The sequence below is a fragment of the Carya illinoinensis genome, chromosome 15 (assembly GCF_018687715.1).
Source record: "Carya illinoinensis cultivar Pawnee chromosome 15, C.illinoinensisPawnee_v1, whole genome shotgun sequence".
Classification (NCBI taxonomy): Eukaryota; Viridiplantae; Streptophyta; class Magnoliopsida; order Fagales; family Juglandaceae; genus Carya; species Carya illinoinensis.
The window spans coordinates 2,699,958-2,716,094 of NC_056766.1; the positions used below are offsets into that span (position 1 = coordinate 2,699,958).

A 16,137-nucleotide genomic window follows, 5' to 3' on the forward strand; every position below is an offset into this window, starting at 1 on the left:
GAACGTACGTACGTACACATTAATGTATTGTCGAATGTTTAATCCTTGGTAAAAGACAACCAATATTTAAAGACCTAGCTAGACATCCTATTAATGTCGGCCTTTAATTTTCCTTTTCTTTTTGTTTTAAAGAAAATGGTAAATTAATTTTATTAAAACCTCTCCCTTATGGTGGAGAACAATCGTTATTACAGCTAAATACCTAGAGTTATAGATACTACTAAAATCCAAAATCAAGTATCAAAATAGAATGTAATAACACAATTACAAGAAAACAATAACCGGCCTAATACTCCGTAACCCGAAGAAACATGACAGTATATGCTTACCAAAAAGCCTGCAATCAAAGAAACCTATTATAGATGTCATGTAACTTGTAAATCTGCTTGATGCATACGAATAGCTCTCTTAATGTCTTTTGGAAGGTTATCTCTAATATTTAATATATAACAGCTCTATACCTTTAATTTTCTGTTTGATCATGGCGAAAAAGGAACAAGCTGTTATTAATCTCTTAAGAGATTTTTCCACAACTGATCAATTCAAGAAACAATATACATACGTATATATATATATATGAAAGTATTTCATAAATATACAAGAGAAATTATATTTGTTGTCTTAGAATTTATAAGTCTATACACTCCCTTTCAAATAAGTAAATAAATCCGAGATTTATATTAAAATTGTTATTTTTTAATATGAATTTTACTTTTTTTAAAAAGAGTATGAAAGACTTACATACATTAATATTATATGCTTGTGATATAAATATATATCTTTTTTTCATGATCGAGTATTTTAATTAACTAATTTAATCTTGTCTATCTAGTAATCCAATTAATGTTTTTAAACTTTTTGTCAATTTTAACTGAAGTTTTATCTTCGATGTTATAGTTGTTAATTTCTTGGTCTCGATCGTACTAAATATTCTAAGAAATGAAATTAAGGAGACAGGAGGCGATGGCCAATGATGCAATTGGCCGGGCGGCCGGGCTATCTAGCTCTAGAATGTCAAGACAACTCACTGCTACAGGAGACATTAATAAAGTATACAAATTTATAAAAAAATGAGATAATTTTATAGAATTTGTTAGATTTATATTATAATAAAAATAATTTTATAAAATATGAGATAATTTTAATATTTGAAATTGAAAAATTTTACTTATTATTTCTACACACCATATATTATATATAATTTTTTTTATTAAATAAATAGTGTATAGATGATGAATAGAAGAATTTAATTAATTTAAAAAATTAAAATTAAAAAAAATATATAATGATAAATAGTAAAACTACTTGAAATTTACCCAACAGCTTGTTGATGGATTGCACCAAAACCCAGAGGAGGTCCGTGTTGGTGTTACCAAGTTACCCAGCATATGGGGCCCAATTGATATACCTTTCTTTTTGAAAATTTAGCACACCACATGGGTCCCCATTTGCGTCTGTCCATCTCCAAGTAGAGGTACTTTGACTTCCTTGGTTGTCCAATTGGTTTGTTCCAACATTTATGAATCCATAACAACCAACATTTATGGATCACGAATATCTACCCATCCATGAATATTTATCAAGACAGTATTCTTACTGTGTTATCCTAATTGTATGGTTCTCTTTTGCTCTATTGATCATGTGGTGTCATGCATGCGATTTATTAAAATAAGAAAAAATATATATCTATATTCAAAATAAAATGACGTTCGAAAATATAAAATGGAAAAAATTAAAACCCTAAGGCTTAATTGGTCCGTATTTCTTTTATGTATGTATTTTTAATTTTTTAATAAACCACGTGTGGTGTCATAATTGCCACTTCAATGAAATAAAATGAGCGATATAACTAAGATAGTATAGTGGGATTTTTTTTTTATCAAAAGAATGTTGCTACTCGACCCGCCCAACATTTATTGTTGGTCGTGCCCTCTAATGCCATTACACATTTTTTTCAAATATTTTTAAATATTTAAAAAAAAATACATAAATATAGTAATAGTCATTTTCTTAACCATTAAGAAAAAATTAAAATAATGGAAAAACTAGCATTTTCCTTATCAAAATAGCTCAGCCCTTCTCCTTCCCCAATCTTTGCGAAATTAATCAAAAGAGGAGAAAAAGATATATATTGAGGGTCAAAAAGGCCACAACTTGCTTTTGCTCAATGTTTGTGAGGATTGAGAAGCAGCCCATTTTGTGGTTTTGTGTTTTGTTGGTTAATGTGAAAAATGGTATTTTCAAGTGCCAAATTGTAGCTTAACAAGTCTAATATAGTACTTGAGTTGATCCTAACTAGTACAATAAAACTAGAAAAAAAAAATTGTAAAAGCATTCACGACTTTGTTAAATCTCTCACGAGATATTCGCAAGATGTTACGTGGGATCCTCCTAATCTACCTTGTCTCACAAAAAGCCCATGAAGCTTCCTAAAGGATAATGTTCTAGCGAGAATTGGCATATCATGAGTTCGTGAGACCTGTTCGAGACCTTTCGGTCTGGGGAATTTGTAAGACATATAAGCTTACATATTACATGGTCTTTTATATATATATATTATATGTGGGCATTATTTCTAAAAGAGAAGTGATTGATGTACACAATGATCTTACAAAAGCAAACTAATTACACAATGGTGTAGTACTTAATTTGATGTAATACATGAAATCTATTTTACAATAAAAAGTTATTTATAATTTGACGTACAACATAAATACATATCAATTCGTAATTTTGTTTTTGTAAGATTTCTATATAGATCAAATATTTTTCTTTTTGAAATTCTTAATGCTTTTTTAAGATAGAAGACTTTGAGAATTAAATACTTCCAATTATTTTTCCAAAAGAAAAATTAAGTAATTCCAAATGAAAAGTTTCTCTCTTTATACATGAGGCAGCCACCCAATGTTTTATTCGTTTTCCTTTGATTAAGATGTTGATCATGAAATTCAATTTGTTGATCGAGTTCATTCCTCAGTACTTATGCTAAGAAGGTGAGCTGCATGCAAGCCATCTTTAGATTTTTGAAAAAGCTTGGGAGTCTTTGTATTGGTTGTAGTCAATTCTCTAACGATCAGATCAAAGCAGTGACAATTTTTCTAATTTTTAAGTGCTTAATTTTCAAGATCTTTCCACCTATCATTAAGATATCTTCACCCGATTCAATTAATTGCGATTGCTTGTTTAAATTTGCCTCTTGCGACATATATGTTTGTAAATTGGCCATAAATACAATAAAATACTTGGAAAATCCAATCCTATAAACTTTAGGTAAAGGGTATGTAGATGTGACAGAGACGTGACATCATCAAATCAAGTGCCCTCCCAATGAGGCCTTCTTCTCCACATGCAGCCAAGGAACAAGTTTGGACGTCGTTGAACATAACTGAATACCTTTTTGTTAAATCCCCAAGTCGGCCATTAATTTCGACATGGCCCTACACTATCACCTAACCACAAGACAAGACTGCCACTGTTATTTTTTTCCTTTTCCTCTGACTTTGTTTTTTGTCTATCTCTTTTACTTTCTTCCATTTCTAACTTTGTTCGCGAAATCCTTTTGGTTTCGATCTTCACGTCTTTATATATGACTCGGAACACACGTCCTAAAGACCCGTTCCAAGCCCCTCTCAAAAAAGCTTTCCTGGATATCAAGGGACTATACATGTTTACTACTATTAATTGTTGTGTTGTGTATTCAATTTTTACTAGTTTTCAATCCAACCCAAAAAAATACATCCAACTGCGAAATCTTAAAGCACATGACCCCGCGCGCATTTACTCCCCCATGTTTCCACATCTTCTCATTTGTTTGCTATTTGCCATACATCTTACCTTTCTTGTGCAAGCCACACCAGCACCCAGCAGCATTCATAGCCTCTTTCTATTAATACGTTCTTGTCTGCAATCTTTTTTGTAGTTCGTTCCACGCATTTACATCTCCTCGGCCTTCAACTTACCTACCAGCTCAACGAATCCCTCGCTCTCTCCCCCCCTTTTCCTCCTTGTTCGGTTTATTTCTTTCTTGTTTTTGTGTCTAACAGTTTGGTTAGATGGGTAAAAGAGACCTAGTTCTTCTGTTATTCGGGTTAACGCTCTTGATGCTCACAGTTGTGGCAAGCCAGACTAATGGCCCAAGGCATGACCACAGTACTCAAGTTTTCAAGGTGAAGCCTAGGCCTCAGAACCCACCGCAGGAATTCTTGGGGTTCTTGCCAAAAGCATGGCCAATCCCACCTTCTGGTCCTTCAAAGAAGCACAACAGCATCGGGTTACAGAGCTCTCGAGGATCACCATGATAAAAAGTGATATATAGACATATTCTTAAAGCAATCACAAATTGAATGACAGGTAATGTATGTATAAATATAAATGGTCTTCTTTTCTGTTAATGTTTTCACCCTTTTGGTTTGGCTTTCAAGGGGAAAACAGATTAGGTATAGTTGTTAAGTGTGTTTATCTCCTCCTCCTTGGCCTTGAGGAAAATAGTGCTGGCTTTTACATAGCATGTAGTTCTTGCACGAGGTGGCTTTACAATATACAATGAGAGATCGATGAATATTGTTCAGTTCTGCTATCTGTACAAATCCCAACTCTTTTTTTGGGGGTGTGAATAAAAAAACTTCGTTTCTTTCATGTCAATGAGCACTAGATTATGATCATCGATCATGGCAGTGTATAATGGTAAGCTCAAGGGCTAGCGCTCAACGCTCATGGCATTGGTACTGCTCTCACGTTTGAATGCCTGCAATTAAGTGTATAAACCTGTTTGTATGTGAACAAACATCCTCATTTAGCGACACCAGTTTTGTGCATGAACTCCACCTCCAACTTTTGAACCCTATTTTCCTGCCCAGAGAACCGATTAACAATGCCTAATAATTGAAAAATCTTCCCCCCGCTTCATTATTTCTCTCGAGTTTGCTGAGTAGTTTAACTATATTTCAAATCATGCGTTGAATTCCAGACCTCGTTCGTTTGGAGAATGGGAGCCATCGGCCATGTGAGAGCCCCACATGGGAAATCGTCATTCTCTAGGATAAACTTAAGGTCAAAGGTTGTTAATTAATACTAATTACAAGTTATATATGAATTCCGCGGAGGAAAATTCAAGCTAGTTTACACGGATTAAAGTTCTTTAGAACTTTAAAAGTTCAGAAATAAAAACATAAAATATGTTTTAAAATATTTACTAACTATAATTCAAGATACTCTCGTAGGTCATGCATCACCTCTAGAAGAGAAATGCTTTGCATCCCAAATATGGGTCCCGATATATTTCTCCCGATATAATTTTTTTTACTGTAAGCATTTTTTTTTTTTATTGATGTTATTAGTTTTTTGTTTTAAATATTTAAGAGTATTTTCAAAATATATATAAAAGAAATTTACACTTATCTGACCCAAATTTGAGTCCCAAGTCGGTGGCTGTAGTAGAGCCACGGACTCTAGAATCTGGGGAAAAAATATAAGGAACACTATATATGTTAAGAAAAAGTATATATCTTCCAAGGTTACATAAATTAAAAGCTTCCATGTTATAAATTATAATAGTACTTCATGTCTTTGGTTGTCGGCAGAGACAAAGAAACATTTGCATGCATGGATAGGATCTTTAGATCAGCTTTTAGACTAATATCAAATAATAATATCATCTCTAATATATTAATATTACATTAAAAAAACACAAAATTTACCATATATACTACTTGATAGTTTAATTATATATTTAGTTTCTCGGGAATTAATTAAACATTAATGTTCATTAATGCTTAATTATTTACATGGCGATAACCATAAATTACATTCATGAACAATATAGCTAGTTAAGGTTTTATGACTCGGGCGAGAAATTCTATAGAATGAAAGTAGCTCAAGAATTGCATAAGTTTTTCATATTGCATGCTACGACTTTGAGGGATCGATAAATAAGTATATGAGTGATGTTATATATAGCTATTTTTACGTACTCTCAATGCACTTTACTGATATGATTGGCTGTATTAATTTTTTTAATATTCAATCAATCATATAATGAAGTATATAAAAGAATACATAAAAGTGACTGTATATAAAATTTTTATAAACCTATATATATATATACCTGCCTCATGATATTACACGTAAGTATCATTTTGAGTATTTCAAATAATTTAAGTAATTATTCTCCGGATTTAAAAGCTCTATATTGACCCCAATGTGTGTGCATGTGTATGTATATAATATATATACATAAAAAAATAAATAAATAAGTAAATACTTTAGTCACAAAACAAAATGATTATATAAAAATAAACTATAATTAAACTAATCATTTACTTAATATAATACCTCATATTATAAAATTATTATTATTATAAAATAGATCTAACTAATCTTATAAAATTATGTTAATTTTTAAATTTATTTTTATATAATTCCTTTGCAACTTAGCAATTCTATGAAATGGACGGAAGTGGTTATTTACTTTTTCTACTCAATTAGCCCCCTTTATTGAAAATTGTTGCCCGCTTTTGCTGACTGAGATCGCCACCTTTCAAGGAGATTTACCAAAAGCTCTTCATCATCTTCTTATGACTTTCCGGCTCCGTTTTTTAATCCAAGTAATTAGAGGCATTCAAGAAGATCGCGGCTTTCTCAAGGATGAGAGAAACCGTATATAAGGCAGGCAGCCAAGAGTCAACTCATGAGCCATTATATATATTCTCATTAATTATTAGCTTTTTCTTATTAGAAGAAAAGGGATTATAAATTATTTTGCTTTTTCAAACCAAAAAAAAATCAAATTGGATGACCTGTCCGAGACTGATATTGTGTGACTAACAATACTCTTCAAACGTTACCTCAAGTAGAGCTAAAACATATGAGAAATAATATTTACAGTTATAGAGTGTATAAGTGTCGTATAATTAGTTTGAAAAAAAGTAAGTAAATGCAATATTCATATAAAAAGAACTAATTTTTTAATAATAGATATCCCATTTTTTCAAAAAAATTATGTAATGTTTACGTACTTCAGGATTATATCTAGTATTACTCTAAACATATATAGCTTAACTCACCAACCTGATCGAGGATGATATAATAGGAAGTTGATCAATACATTTAATTATATATATATATATATATGGCAATCCATTTCAGGCAAGAACACATTATAATTCGAGTCCATCTTGAGACTGATGTGGTGTTAAGTGCACGGTTCTGTTTGGATGTTGAGTTAAGTTGAAAGTTAAATAAAATATTATTATAATCTTATTTTTTAATATTATTATTATTTTATAATTTAAAAAAATTAAATTATTTATTATATTTTGTGTTTGAATTTAAAAAAGTTGTAATGATTAAAGAAATGAGTTAAGAGAAATTTAATATCCAAATTGGAAGATAGCCCAATAACAGGCTAACACGTCAGCTTCCCAATAGTTTTAACTTGAGTTGTGTCTCACACGATCATAGCCCACTTGAATAAATTTAATTTCAAAAGTCCAAAACCATGTTATCTCCTGCAGGTTGGCTCCTTAGTTTAATTTATGAATAGTTTAATTTGAATGCTACTACAGTACACATCATTCACGAGTCACAGTATGATTTAAAATATAAATTTTAAAATTTGAATCTTATAAATTAAGTAATGTCATATGGTTAGCATTTAATACACTATTCTAATTTTATACTTCCAAGTTTGAGAGAGAGAGAGAGAGCGAGGGAGCGTAGAGGCTCACAATCGCAATTAATGGAAAAGACATGCCCACTTGACCATATATTATATGATTATGTTCGAAAATTAAGAGACTAATAACAAAAATATTTGAAAAAAAAAAATACAATTTACACCAACCATACAATGAAGAGAATAAGAGATCACCTTTTTGGATGGTCCTAGCATTGTCCAAAAGCAAATCTTCATGTGGGTAAGTGTCCTTTTGGAAAGAAGGGGAGGGAGGGAGGGGAGGTTCAAAAGGAGGAAAGACAGAGATCATCAAATTCAAGCATGTCATCAGTAACCATACAATATAATAGCAGCAGCTGGTCCTGTGTCAAGTATAGAAATCAAACTGCCTCGAAATATAAGTCTACAATTATAACCACCAAAATTGAATAGCTGAGACAATAGTAACATCAAAGAGGGAGGAGAAGTGGGGAAGCAAAAGCAAAGAACAAAAACCTTTCCTTTGACGAGATTATCGCGCAATTGGTGCCATATATACACTAACTTACAACAGATATGCGAATGCAGATACCCAGAGATTTAGTTGGACAGAACAAAATAATTCTAGGAAAGAAGAAGAATATAAGGGAAGGAAGAGAATGATGCAATATAAAAGTACAAAAAATGTGTTTTGCTTCAAAGTCATCATAATTTCGATGCAAAATGTGCTCCCTTCCTCCCTTTATGCTAAAATTGGGATGCTGGTGAGACAGCTCCCTCTGATCTGCGAGCAGTCTGGCTAGAAATCGACAACTTGTCCGACCCACGAACATTATACCTCTCATACACCCTTTCACGATTCTCTGACCACCAAGTTTCAGCTTGGTGCTCACCAAATCTTCTTCGGCTGCAGATGCATTTACCATATCAGCTTGCAAAAATACAATTACCATGTTGCAAGATTTAAACTATAGCTTGGACGTAATTAGTAAGGGGAGGGCATATTGGAAATACATGGCTGCAGGACCAGACCCAAAATACTAGATCCGATTCTCAACAACCTAAGTTGGATAACATTTTCATGATTTTGTTGTCAACACCAAATCTAAATCATGTAATTCTCTAACATACACCCATTGATCCAAAGAATTTAGATCCAAGTACCTGAAGCGAACTCGCTTGAGATCTCTAGTCCCGTCTCGCAAGGCCACAAGAGTTATATACACACCAGGCTCGTACTGTTCTATCCATTCTGCCTCAACTTCGTTGCCGCTAACAGCTAGTGTCGAATTTCTAGATCTCATTCCATTCTCACTGTCTTGGAAAGGCTCAGATGCCTTGCCATCAACTGCCTCTGATAGACTACTGCCACTTTCCTGAAACCCTCCTCCGCCATTTGGCAGCCTTACATCTGGATGTTCATCTGTTCCGCTGGAGGTTATGGGCTCCCGATTTTGTTGGTATGTGTTAGATTCAATGTTTCCAGCCAGATCCCTAGGATGAGTTGGGCCCTGAGTTCCATTTATTAAAACGGAGTCGATTTCTGGGGTCGATGCCAAATAAGAGCTGCTGCTTGAATCAGATCTGGAATGGCGCTCTCCATGTGTGTCTGGATAATGAATGCCATTTGGCTCTAGACCATTTGGTAGGTAAGCAGGCCTCATGCTCTCAGGGTCATAAACCCCAGGTGGCAGCCTCTCAGCCATATCTTTAAGCTAGAACATAGTGAAAGGCTGGTTAATTAAAGATTACTAGTGCATGCAATGTTCTAGCAGGGGGGAATATAGCATTAACTGAAGATAAACAAAGAAGTTTCAAAGAATTAAGTTCCAAACCATCATATATAGAAACCAGAGAATAACCTGGGCAGTCAGTGACTTTATAACTTCTTTAGCAGCTCTAGATTTAGCCGATTCCTCTGCAGCGATGGTCATGGCCTCTTGAGCCCTTTTTGCCGATTTCTGAAGCTCCAGCTCTTGAAATTCACATCTCTGCCTCAGGCTCTCCACCTAGCCAGAATCAAAATCATCAAAATACACTGTTCAAAACTAAAATTATATATGTTTGAACACAAAAACTCTCCAGCCTGCTCTCAGAAGTTAATAAAATTATTAATATAAGCATGTGAAACATTAAACCATATACCTGTGCCCGTAACTTGAGCACTTCTTGATTCAATAGCTCATTTGTTTTCTTCAAACCATCACTCATACTTTTAGAGAAGGAAAGTCCTGATGTCGTAGGAACAGGTGTGGCAGAGCGTGGGGGGCTGGGTCTCCTTGAGAAAGGAGACACAGACCTAGAACTTACTCCAGATGGCGTGAGAACTGGTCTCGGAACAGTTCGTCGCAGATCAACAGCACTAGACAAAACAACATCTTTCAGCTGCAGTAAAGAAGGTGCTTGAGAAGAGCGAACTAGGGAGAACGCATCAGCCTTCTTTCCTTGCTTGGCTGCTTTGCTATCTAATTGCTTTATCAAGTCCATATTAGAAGGCACTGACTTAGACAATCTTATATCAGCTTTGTCTAACCTGTCCTTGTTTTCACCCGACAAGCGAGGTAGAGCATTCTTCCGGTTATTACCATTAGCTTCTAACACCTTGTTAAGCTTTGCATAACAAGAATCACAAACACGATACGGCTTGCTAGGATAAGGAGCCAGTGCTGCTCTTAATGCTTTTCTGGAACTGCAAGAATGGCAGTGCACAAGTCCACAATTATAGCAGTTGTGCCTCTTTCTGGTAAACCCAAAAGCCTGTCTACAAGCAGAGCACTGTGACTGCTCCGCGCCAGAAACCCATTTATGAAGACATATAGCAGCTGAATAGTTTGAACCACAAGCAATATATTTTACATGTCTATCCTTTAAAGCTTCAACCAGAGTCGGTGTTTTCCGATCTTCAACATCTCCATGACCCAACCTCCCATTAGCACCCTTTCCCCATGTATAAACCTCATTCTTGGAAGTTAATACCGCCACATGATATGCACCACAGGCAATTTCTTCAACAATTTCAACAAGAAGCTTTCCTTCAACCGAGCAAGGTAACTTTCCATCAGCATGGGGATTCCCAAGTTGACCATAAACAGTACTCCCCATAGTAAAAACACGTCCCGATGTGGTCAGGCCAATGGTTAAACTGTGCCCACAAGCAATTTTGTGAAAATTGTAATCAATAAGTGCTGGCACACATGTAGGTTTAAGCCGAGCTTCCTTGTCCCCATGACCAAGACGACTTTTATCTCCATCACCCCAAGTAAACAATTTACCAGATGAAACACTAGCACTAGACTGTGTCATGATAACCTCCACCACAGCAGCTGTATGCCACACCCCACATGCAACAGCGATTGTCCTCAAACCAGAGAGAGATTCCACTTCTCTTGGGTAGGAAACACTTTCCCTATCCCCATGGCCCAAGACACCAAATGTTCCATCACCAAAAGTGAAGAGTTGCCCCATTGATGTTACCAAAGCAGTATGCCATGGACCACAAGTAACTGAAGCAACTTGAAGTCCCTCAAGAGGACCCGAGATCCTCTTGGGCATCCAATGGCTGACATTGGTGCCATGACCAAGGAGCCCAGCATTATGTGTACCATCTCCCCACGTATAGAGTTCCCCAGCCATTGTCACGGCACAAGTATGAAACTCCCCACAGGCCACAAAATCAACACTACTAGCAGCCAAAGATTCAACAAGACGGGGTTGACTAACATCCTTTCCAACACCATGACCAAGCCGCCCTCCAGATTCTTCTCCCCATGTAAAAAGTTCACCTTGCCTGGTGACTAGTGCAGTATGCCTGACTCCACAGGCTATATAATGTACATCCAAAACTACAGTGGACTCTAAAGGCTTGGGTAGAAGCACATCTGCTCTTGGGGTCAAATAACTAGTATTTCTTTCAGCTCCGACCTTCACAACATTATCACAAATAACCTCACCCCATATATATATATCCCCTAACGCATCACAATCATCTGGTGCAGAGCCATGACTGGAGGTACTGGGTGCACTAGAAACACTAACACGAAAAGCATCTGAACCAGATCCTTTTACTTGCATATTTGTCTCGTCTGATGCATGTGACCTTCCACAATGCACAGAATTGTCAGGCTGCAAACTCTTTGGAGACGTAATTGGGTTCAAGGTGACTGAAATCTCCGGTGAGCTAATATCTCGACTAGCACTGAGTGAACTGTCACTTGCACTATTTGATGTCAAGTCTCCACTGTCCTGGAAAAGCAATTCAGCACAAGATGTGATATGCAGCTGACCATATAACAGAAAACTTCATATAAACTACATTAAGCAACTTGAGTGCAACAATAATTTTAAAAAAAAAAATGACTTGCAAGACATCTTGTGCCTTTTATTATAGGTAATGGTAGATTTTATTGATAACCATAGGCGTAGCCCAAGTACACATGTTGCACATTTTGCGCCTGTTTATGGTATAACAGAGAACATCACCGAGCCAGATGCAAGTCAAGTATAAACAAAAAAGTCTGTAAGTTTTACTGGTAATAAGATAACAATGAGCATATTATGATCCTTAGAAACTTTAAACAAACCAAAAATGGAAAGAACAGCATTTGCCCTAGAGACAAATATTTTCTTTATTAAAGGGTTGAACAAAAAGCTGTCAAATCTCTATTTACTACATACATTTATTCTTAGGGATTATGCTCGAACCTTTTCACCAATGCAGTGGCATACTCCTTAAGGCTAGGTAATTATACTCTAAAGCACACAACAAATGATGAACTTAAGAAGTTTTGAAGTAGGAAGATTTACATCAAGGTAAAGGCCTCCTTCTCCCCGTCCATCAATTTTGGAGCGCCCGCCTTGACCAGAAGATATTAATGCCTTGAGGCCTCCAATCCACACTTCTGCCTCAACTTTATCCTTGCAAATCTGGGAAAATCAACAACATATTACAATCATAACTAAAGCAGAAAGAAAGCAATTATAAAAATGACAATGTAATTATAGAGAGTACTTCAAAATATTGTCACCAACCAGATCAAGGGACCGCTTTCCGTTGTTATATATAAGAGAAAAAGATAAATAGTCCTTTTCAGGGTGTAGATACCGTTGGAAGACAGCCTGGCGGTCAATTAAAGCAATTAAATTAGATTTAGTTTATTTGGACAAGTTAAGTACTATAAAATTAAAAAAAAGAAGTATCAAAAACTTTAAACTAGTCAGGTAGTATATGTGAAATATCAACAATAGGCATGAGTAGGATATCAAATAGAAACAAAGTGATCTCACTGTTCTTTGTCCAGGAATAATTCTCGAGACAGAAGCTAACTTCAAAGTTCTTTCTTCACCACTTGAAATCCAAATTAAAGATGATTCATCCTGCCATTTTCAAATACAAAAGTAAGTAGAAATTAAAAGGAATTCAACCAAGAACAGGGACTACTGTTTCACATTAGCACCAATAAGATCAAAGACAGAATATTGAGAAATTTAACAAAGAAGAAATTTATTAACAACCGTACACTGCACCTATTACATTGAGCACAAAGTGCTACAGAGGGATAGGAAGCATTAGACTAATGGAATTTTAAATGGTAAGTCGTACCTCTGCTCTATGGAAAACCTATACTTTTTCCTAATTAATGGCTTTTCTTTGGGGTAAATATTAAATGACTAAATTATAACTGCCTAACTTTAAAAACTGCATATCCACTAGAAAAATTTGAAATGGAGTTCACATATAGTTTCAAGAGTTCAACAGATAACATATTTATAACAAATACATTTATTATAAATGCAATTGAGGTCATTGTCAACTAATCTTCACTGTTATTGACTTGCATTGGAAGAAACAGGTGATTCTTTACAAAGAGAACTGCTACAATTTCTAAAACAGAGCTACCCTAGCAAACCAAGATCTGGATCACAGAATGAAAAATTCCGTACACTTGCTTTCAAATACTTTATTTCTAGTTATCCCTCCTATTTCCCATTATTTAGCCCTTTCAGAGGAAACATAGCAAGACCTGTCAAAATATTATAGATTTTCAGAAATTCACGGAAAAAACAAGCAATCGCGAATGGTTTTAAGTTAGGGCTACTTTATTACGATCTTACTAATTAAATAACCCAAAATTAGCTGTAGGAGCAGGTTGTGACAAGCTCTTCATAACCGTGAGCTCTCTCCGGCATTACTTCAATTTTATGAACAGTGTTACACGGTCCATACCATTTCATAGATAACTGTATAAAGATTCTGTGAACAAACATGCACAGAAGATTTCATAAAGACTACAGCAAATATTCCAGTCAATAGTGCCTCTGTTGTTGACCGAGTTTGAGCATCATAATGCCATCAACTTTGATCTTTGATGCATTTAGATGTGAACAAATTTCATGCTTAATTTTGATCAGTTGAGTCTTCTAATGATGCTCTACCTGATGAGCAGAACTAGTTTTACTTTTTAAGGATCCTAATTTTGTTGGATAAATAATTGTATCGCCTTACTTGATGTTACAGCATCATTGTAATTAAATTAAAAAACATGAAAACAAAGAAGAAGAGACTTTAGTCAGTTCTTTTATCAACATATGAACAGTTTATAATTAGAATCAATTTTCTAAGCACCAAAATATTCAAAAGAAGACTAGAGAAATAAACTTACATTTGACAATCTAAATGGACAAAACTTAGGCTTTCCCTTCCGACCATATTTAAGCAGCTGAGCACCCTTCTTCAAAGCAATTAATGCCTGCGTGGGGTAAAAGAATCAATAAAAACAATGACAAAGAAATGAGGGCAAGCAAACTCGGTCATTAAAATGTTGAGGCCCAGAGGTATCTACACTCAGCATCTTTTGACATATATCATTAACCACAAATTCAATGAAGTTCCCTAGGAAACATAAATGTTAGTACTCAAAAAGTTATGACCTTTCTAAAGAAATATACGCAACTATCTATAAATTAGTAAATTAGAGTCTGAGGAGCATTCAACTCTTCTTCTTCTTCTTCTTCTTCTTCTTCTTGTGGGGGTATGGGTCGCCTCTATTTGGATCAGCTTGAAAAGTTTACTAATTTAAGTAGCAGCCAATGAACTCTAGCTAAAATGGCACTTCCCCGTAAAAAATGGAGTTAAGCGTGAAGTCTTGGGTTTAAGACCCACTGGGTGCCTGTAACTTCCAAGGTACAATAATCTCTAGTTTTTGCTATTCCGGGTTTAAGAAACCCAGAGATATAAGAATTTCTCTCGGTGTCCACAAATCCACTGATATAAAAACCATCGTACGACATATAAAAGTTCTATTTATGATATAAAAATCCACTGATATAAATAATTGAAGGTCCAAAATCCTGCCAAGAACAAGTTCTTCTGGGTGCATGCAATAACATTTAACATCCCCACAGATACCCGACAATAACCCCTGAGACGAGAATAATGACCAGAATTCAGCACACATGCCCTTGAAACAAAGTTCCATCGTAGATGATAACCATCAGGAAACATTATAGCAAAGCACTTCAGAACAGAGCACATAAATGTCCACACTTTCCCATTTCAAAACCAAATTACGCTAAATCCGTCTTAAATTTTTCATTATCTGTGACCCAGCATAGCATTAAACCTCTTTTATACTCGTTCAAATTTCCACCCTTTCTCTCTCTCTTTCTCTCTCTCCCTCCCCCTTCTCACCCTCGTGGAAGATAAGAAAAACTGAAGCAAAGCAATGGAATTTAAAATAAAAACCAAGTCTTGACAACAAAAGAAAACAGGAAAAGAGAATCATTTCAAGCTTAACGCAGAGAGAGAGAGAGAGAGACCTGTTCGATGTCACGGTCTGCATTCCCGTAGCTAACAAGATCGGCCATTCCATGTGAGAGATTTACCAAAATGCCACCACCCTGTCAGATCGCTCGCCGGAGCACCGGTCATCATAGACTACCGCTGCCTCGTCCGTACACTACCATCAACTCCCGCTGCTCACATCACACGGATTCACCGCAGATCCAAGACCTTTCTCCGATACCAAAGCCCTAGGGCCTCCACTGACATTTCCAAGTCAAAGCAAGCACTGGTTCCACCTCGTGGACTCGCTCGGAGTGGCAAAGAAACAAATACCGGTTTTCAGGGTAGGAACAAGCTGCTTGCCGGCGACTGAAAGTGGTTTCGAAGGCCAGAAGCGGGTTCCGGAAAAGAAATTCCGGCTCGAAATGGATGTTCCGCTGTAAGAGAAGAACTGGAGGAACAGAACGGAGGAGACAAAGGAGAGAGAAATCTCTGAAAAAGAGAGAATCGGAGTCTGTAAAAGTACAAAGAGTAGTCAAAATTCAAATATCAGAAAAAAATTATTAAAAAAGAAAAACAAATGTAAATGAAACAAAAATAGATTAAAAGAAAAAAAAAAAAAGGAAAAAAGAGAGGGAGAACAGAGAAAGCATGGCTGCATGAGTGAGAGAACTTTGAGATTGAAAATATTAAAAATAAAAATAAA

At 35.5% G+C, this 16,137-nt stretch overlaps 1 protein-coding gene across 2 annotated transcripts; it reads right to left on the minus strand.

Annotated features, from left to right (window-relative positions):
- Positions 1 to 8,155: 8,155 nt before the first annotated feature.
- Positions 8,156 to 15,996, minus strand: LOC122296291 (PH, RCC1 and FYVE domains-containing protein 1). Of its 2 annotated transcripts, XM_043105862.1 has the most exons (9): positions 15,467 to 15,996; positions 14,311 to 14,397; positions 12,935 to 13,024; positions 12,680 to 12,766; positions 12,455 to 12,574; positions 9,797 to 11,893; positions 9,514 to 9,660; positions 8,816 to 9,366; positions 8,156 to 8,558 (listed from the first exon to the last, which is right to left on the minus strand). In XM_043105862.1, the coding sequence occupies exons 1-9, from the start codon at positions 15,512 to 15,514 to the stop codon at positions 8,399 to 8,401; spliced, it is 3,387 nt and encodes a 1,128-aa protein (XP_042961796.1). In that variant the 5' UTR covers positions 15,515 to 15,996; the 3' UTR covers positions 8,156 to 8,398. The 2 variants fall into 2 exon arrangements, with proteins under 2 accessions (XP_042961796.1, XP_042961797.1); XM_043105863.1 differs by lacking the exons at positions 12,935 to 13,024; positions 14,311 to 14,397; positions 15,467 to 15,996 and having other exon boundaries at positions 9,797 to 11,888.
- Between the last annotated feature and the right edge of the window lie 141 nt (positions 15,997 to 16,137).

Excerpts from the sequence above, each read along its gene's own strand:
- LOC122296291 (XM_043105862.1), bottom strand. The coding sequence starts at position 15,514 with ATGGCCGATCTTGTTAGCTACGGGAATGCAGACCGTGACATCGAACAG. Across the intron at positions 12,575-12,679 it reads GAAAGCGGTCCCTTGATCTG|ATTTGCAAGGATAAAGTTGA; the intron begins GTTGGTGACAAT and ends TGATTTTCCCAG. Across the intron at positions 8,559-8,815 it reads CTCAAGCGAGTTCGCTTCAG|CCGAAGAAGATTTGGTGAGC; the intron begins GTACTTGGATCT and ends ATGCATCTGCAG.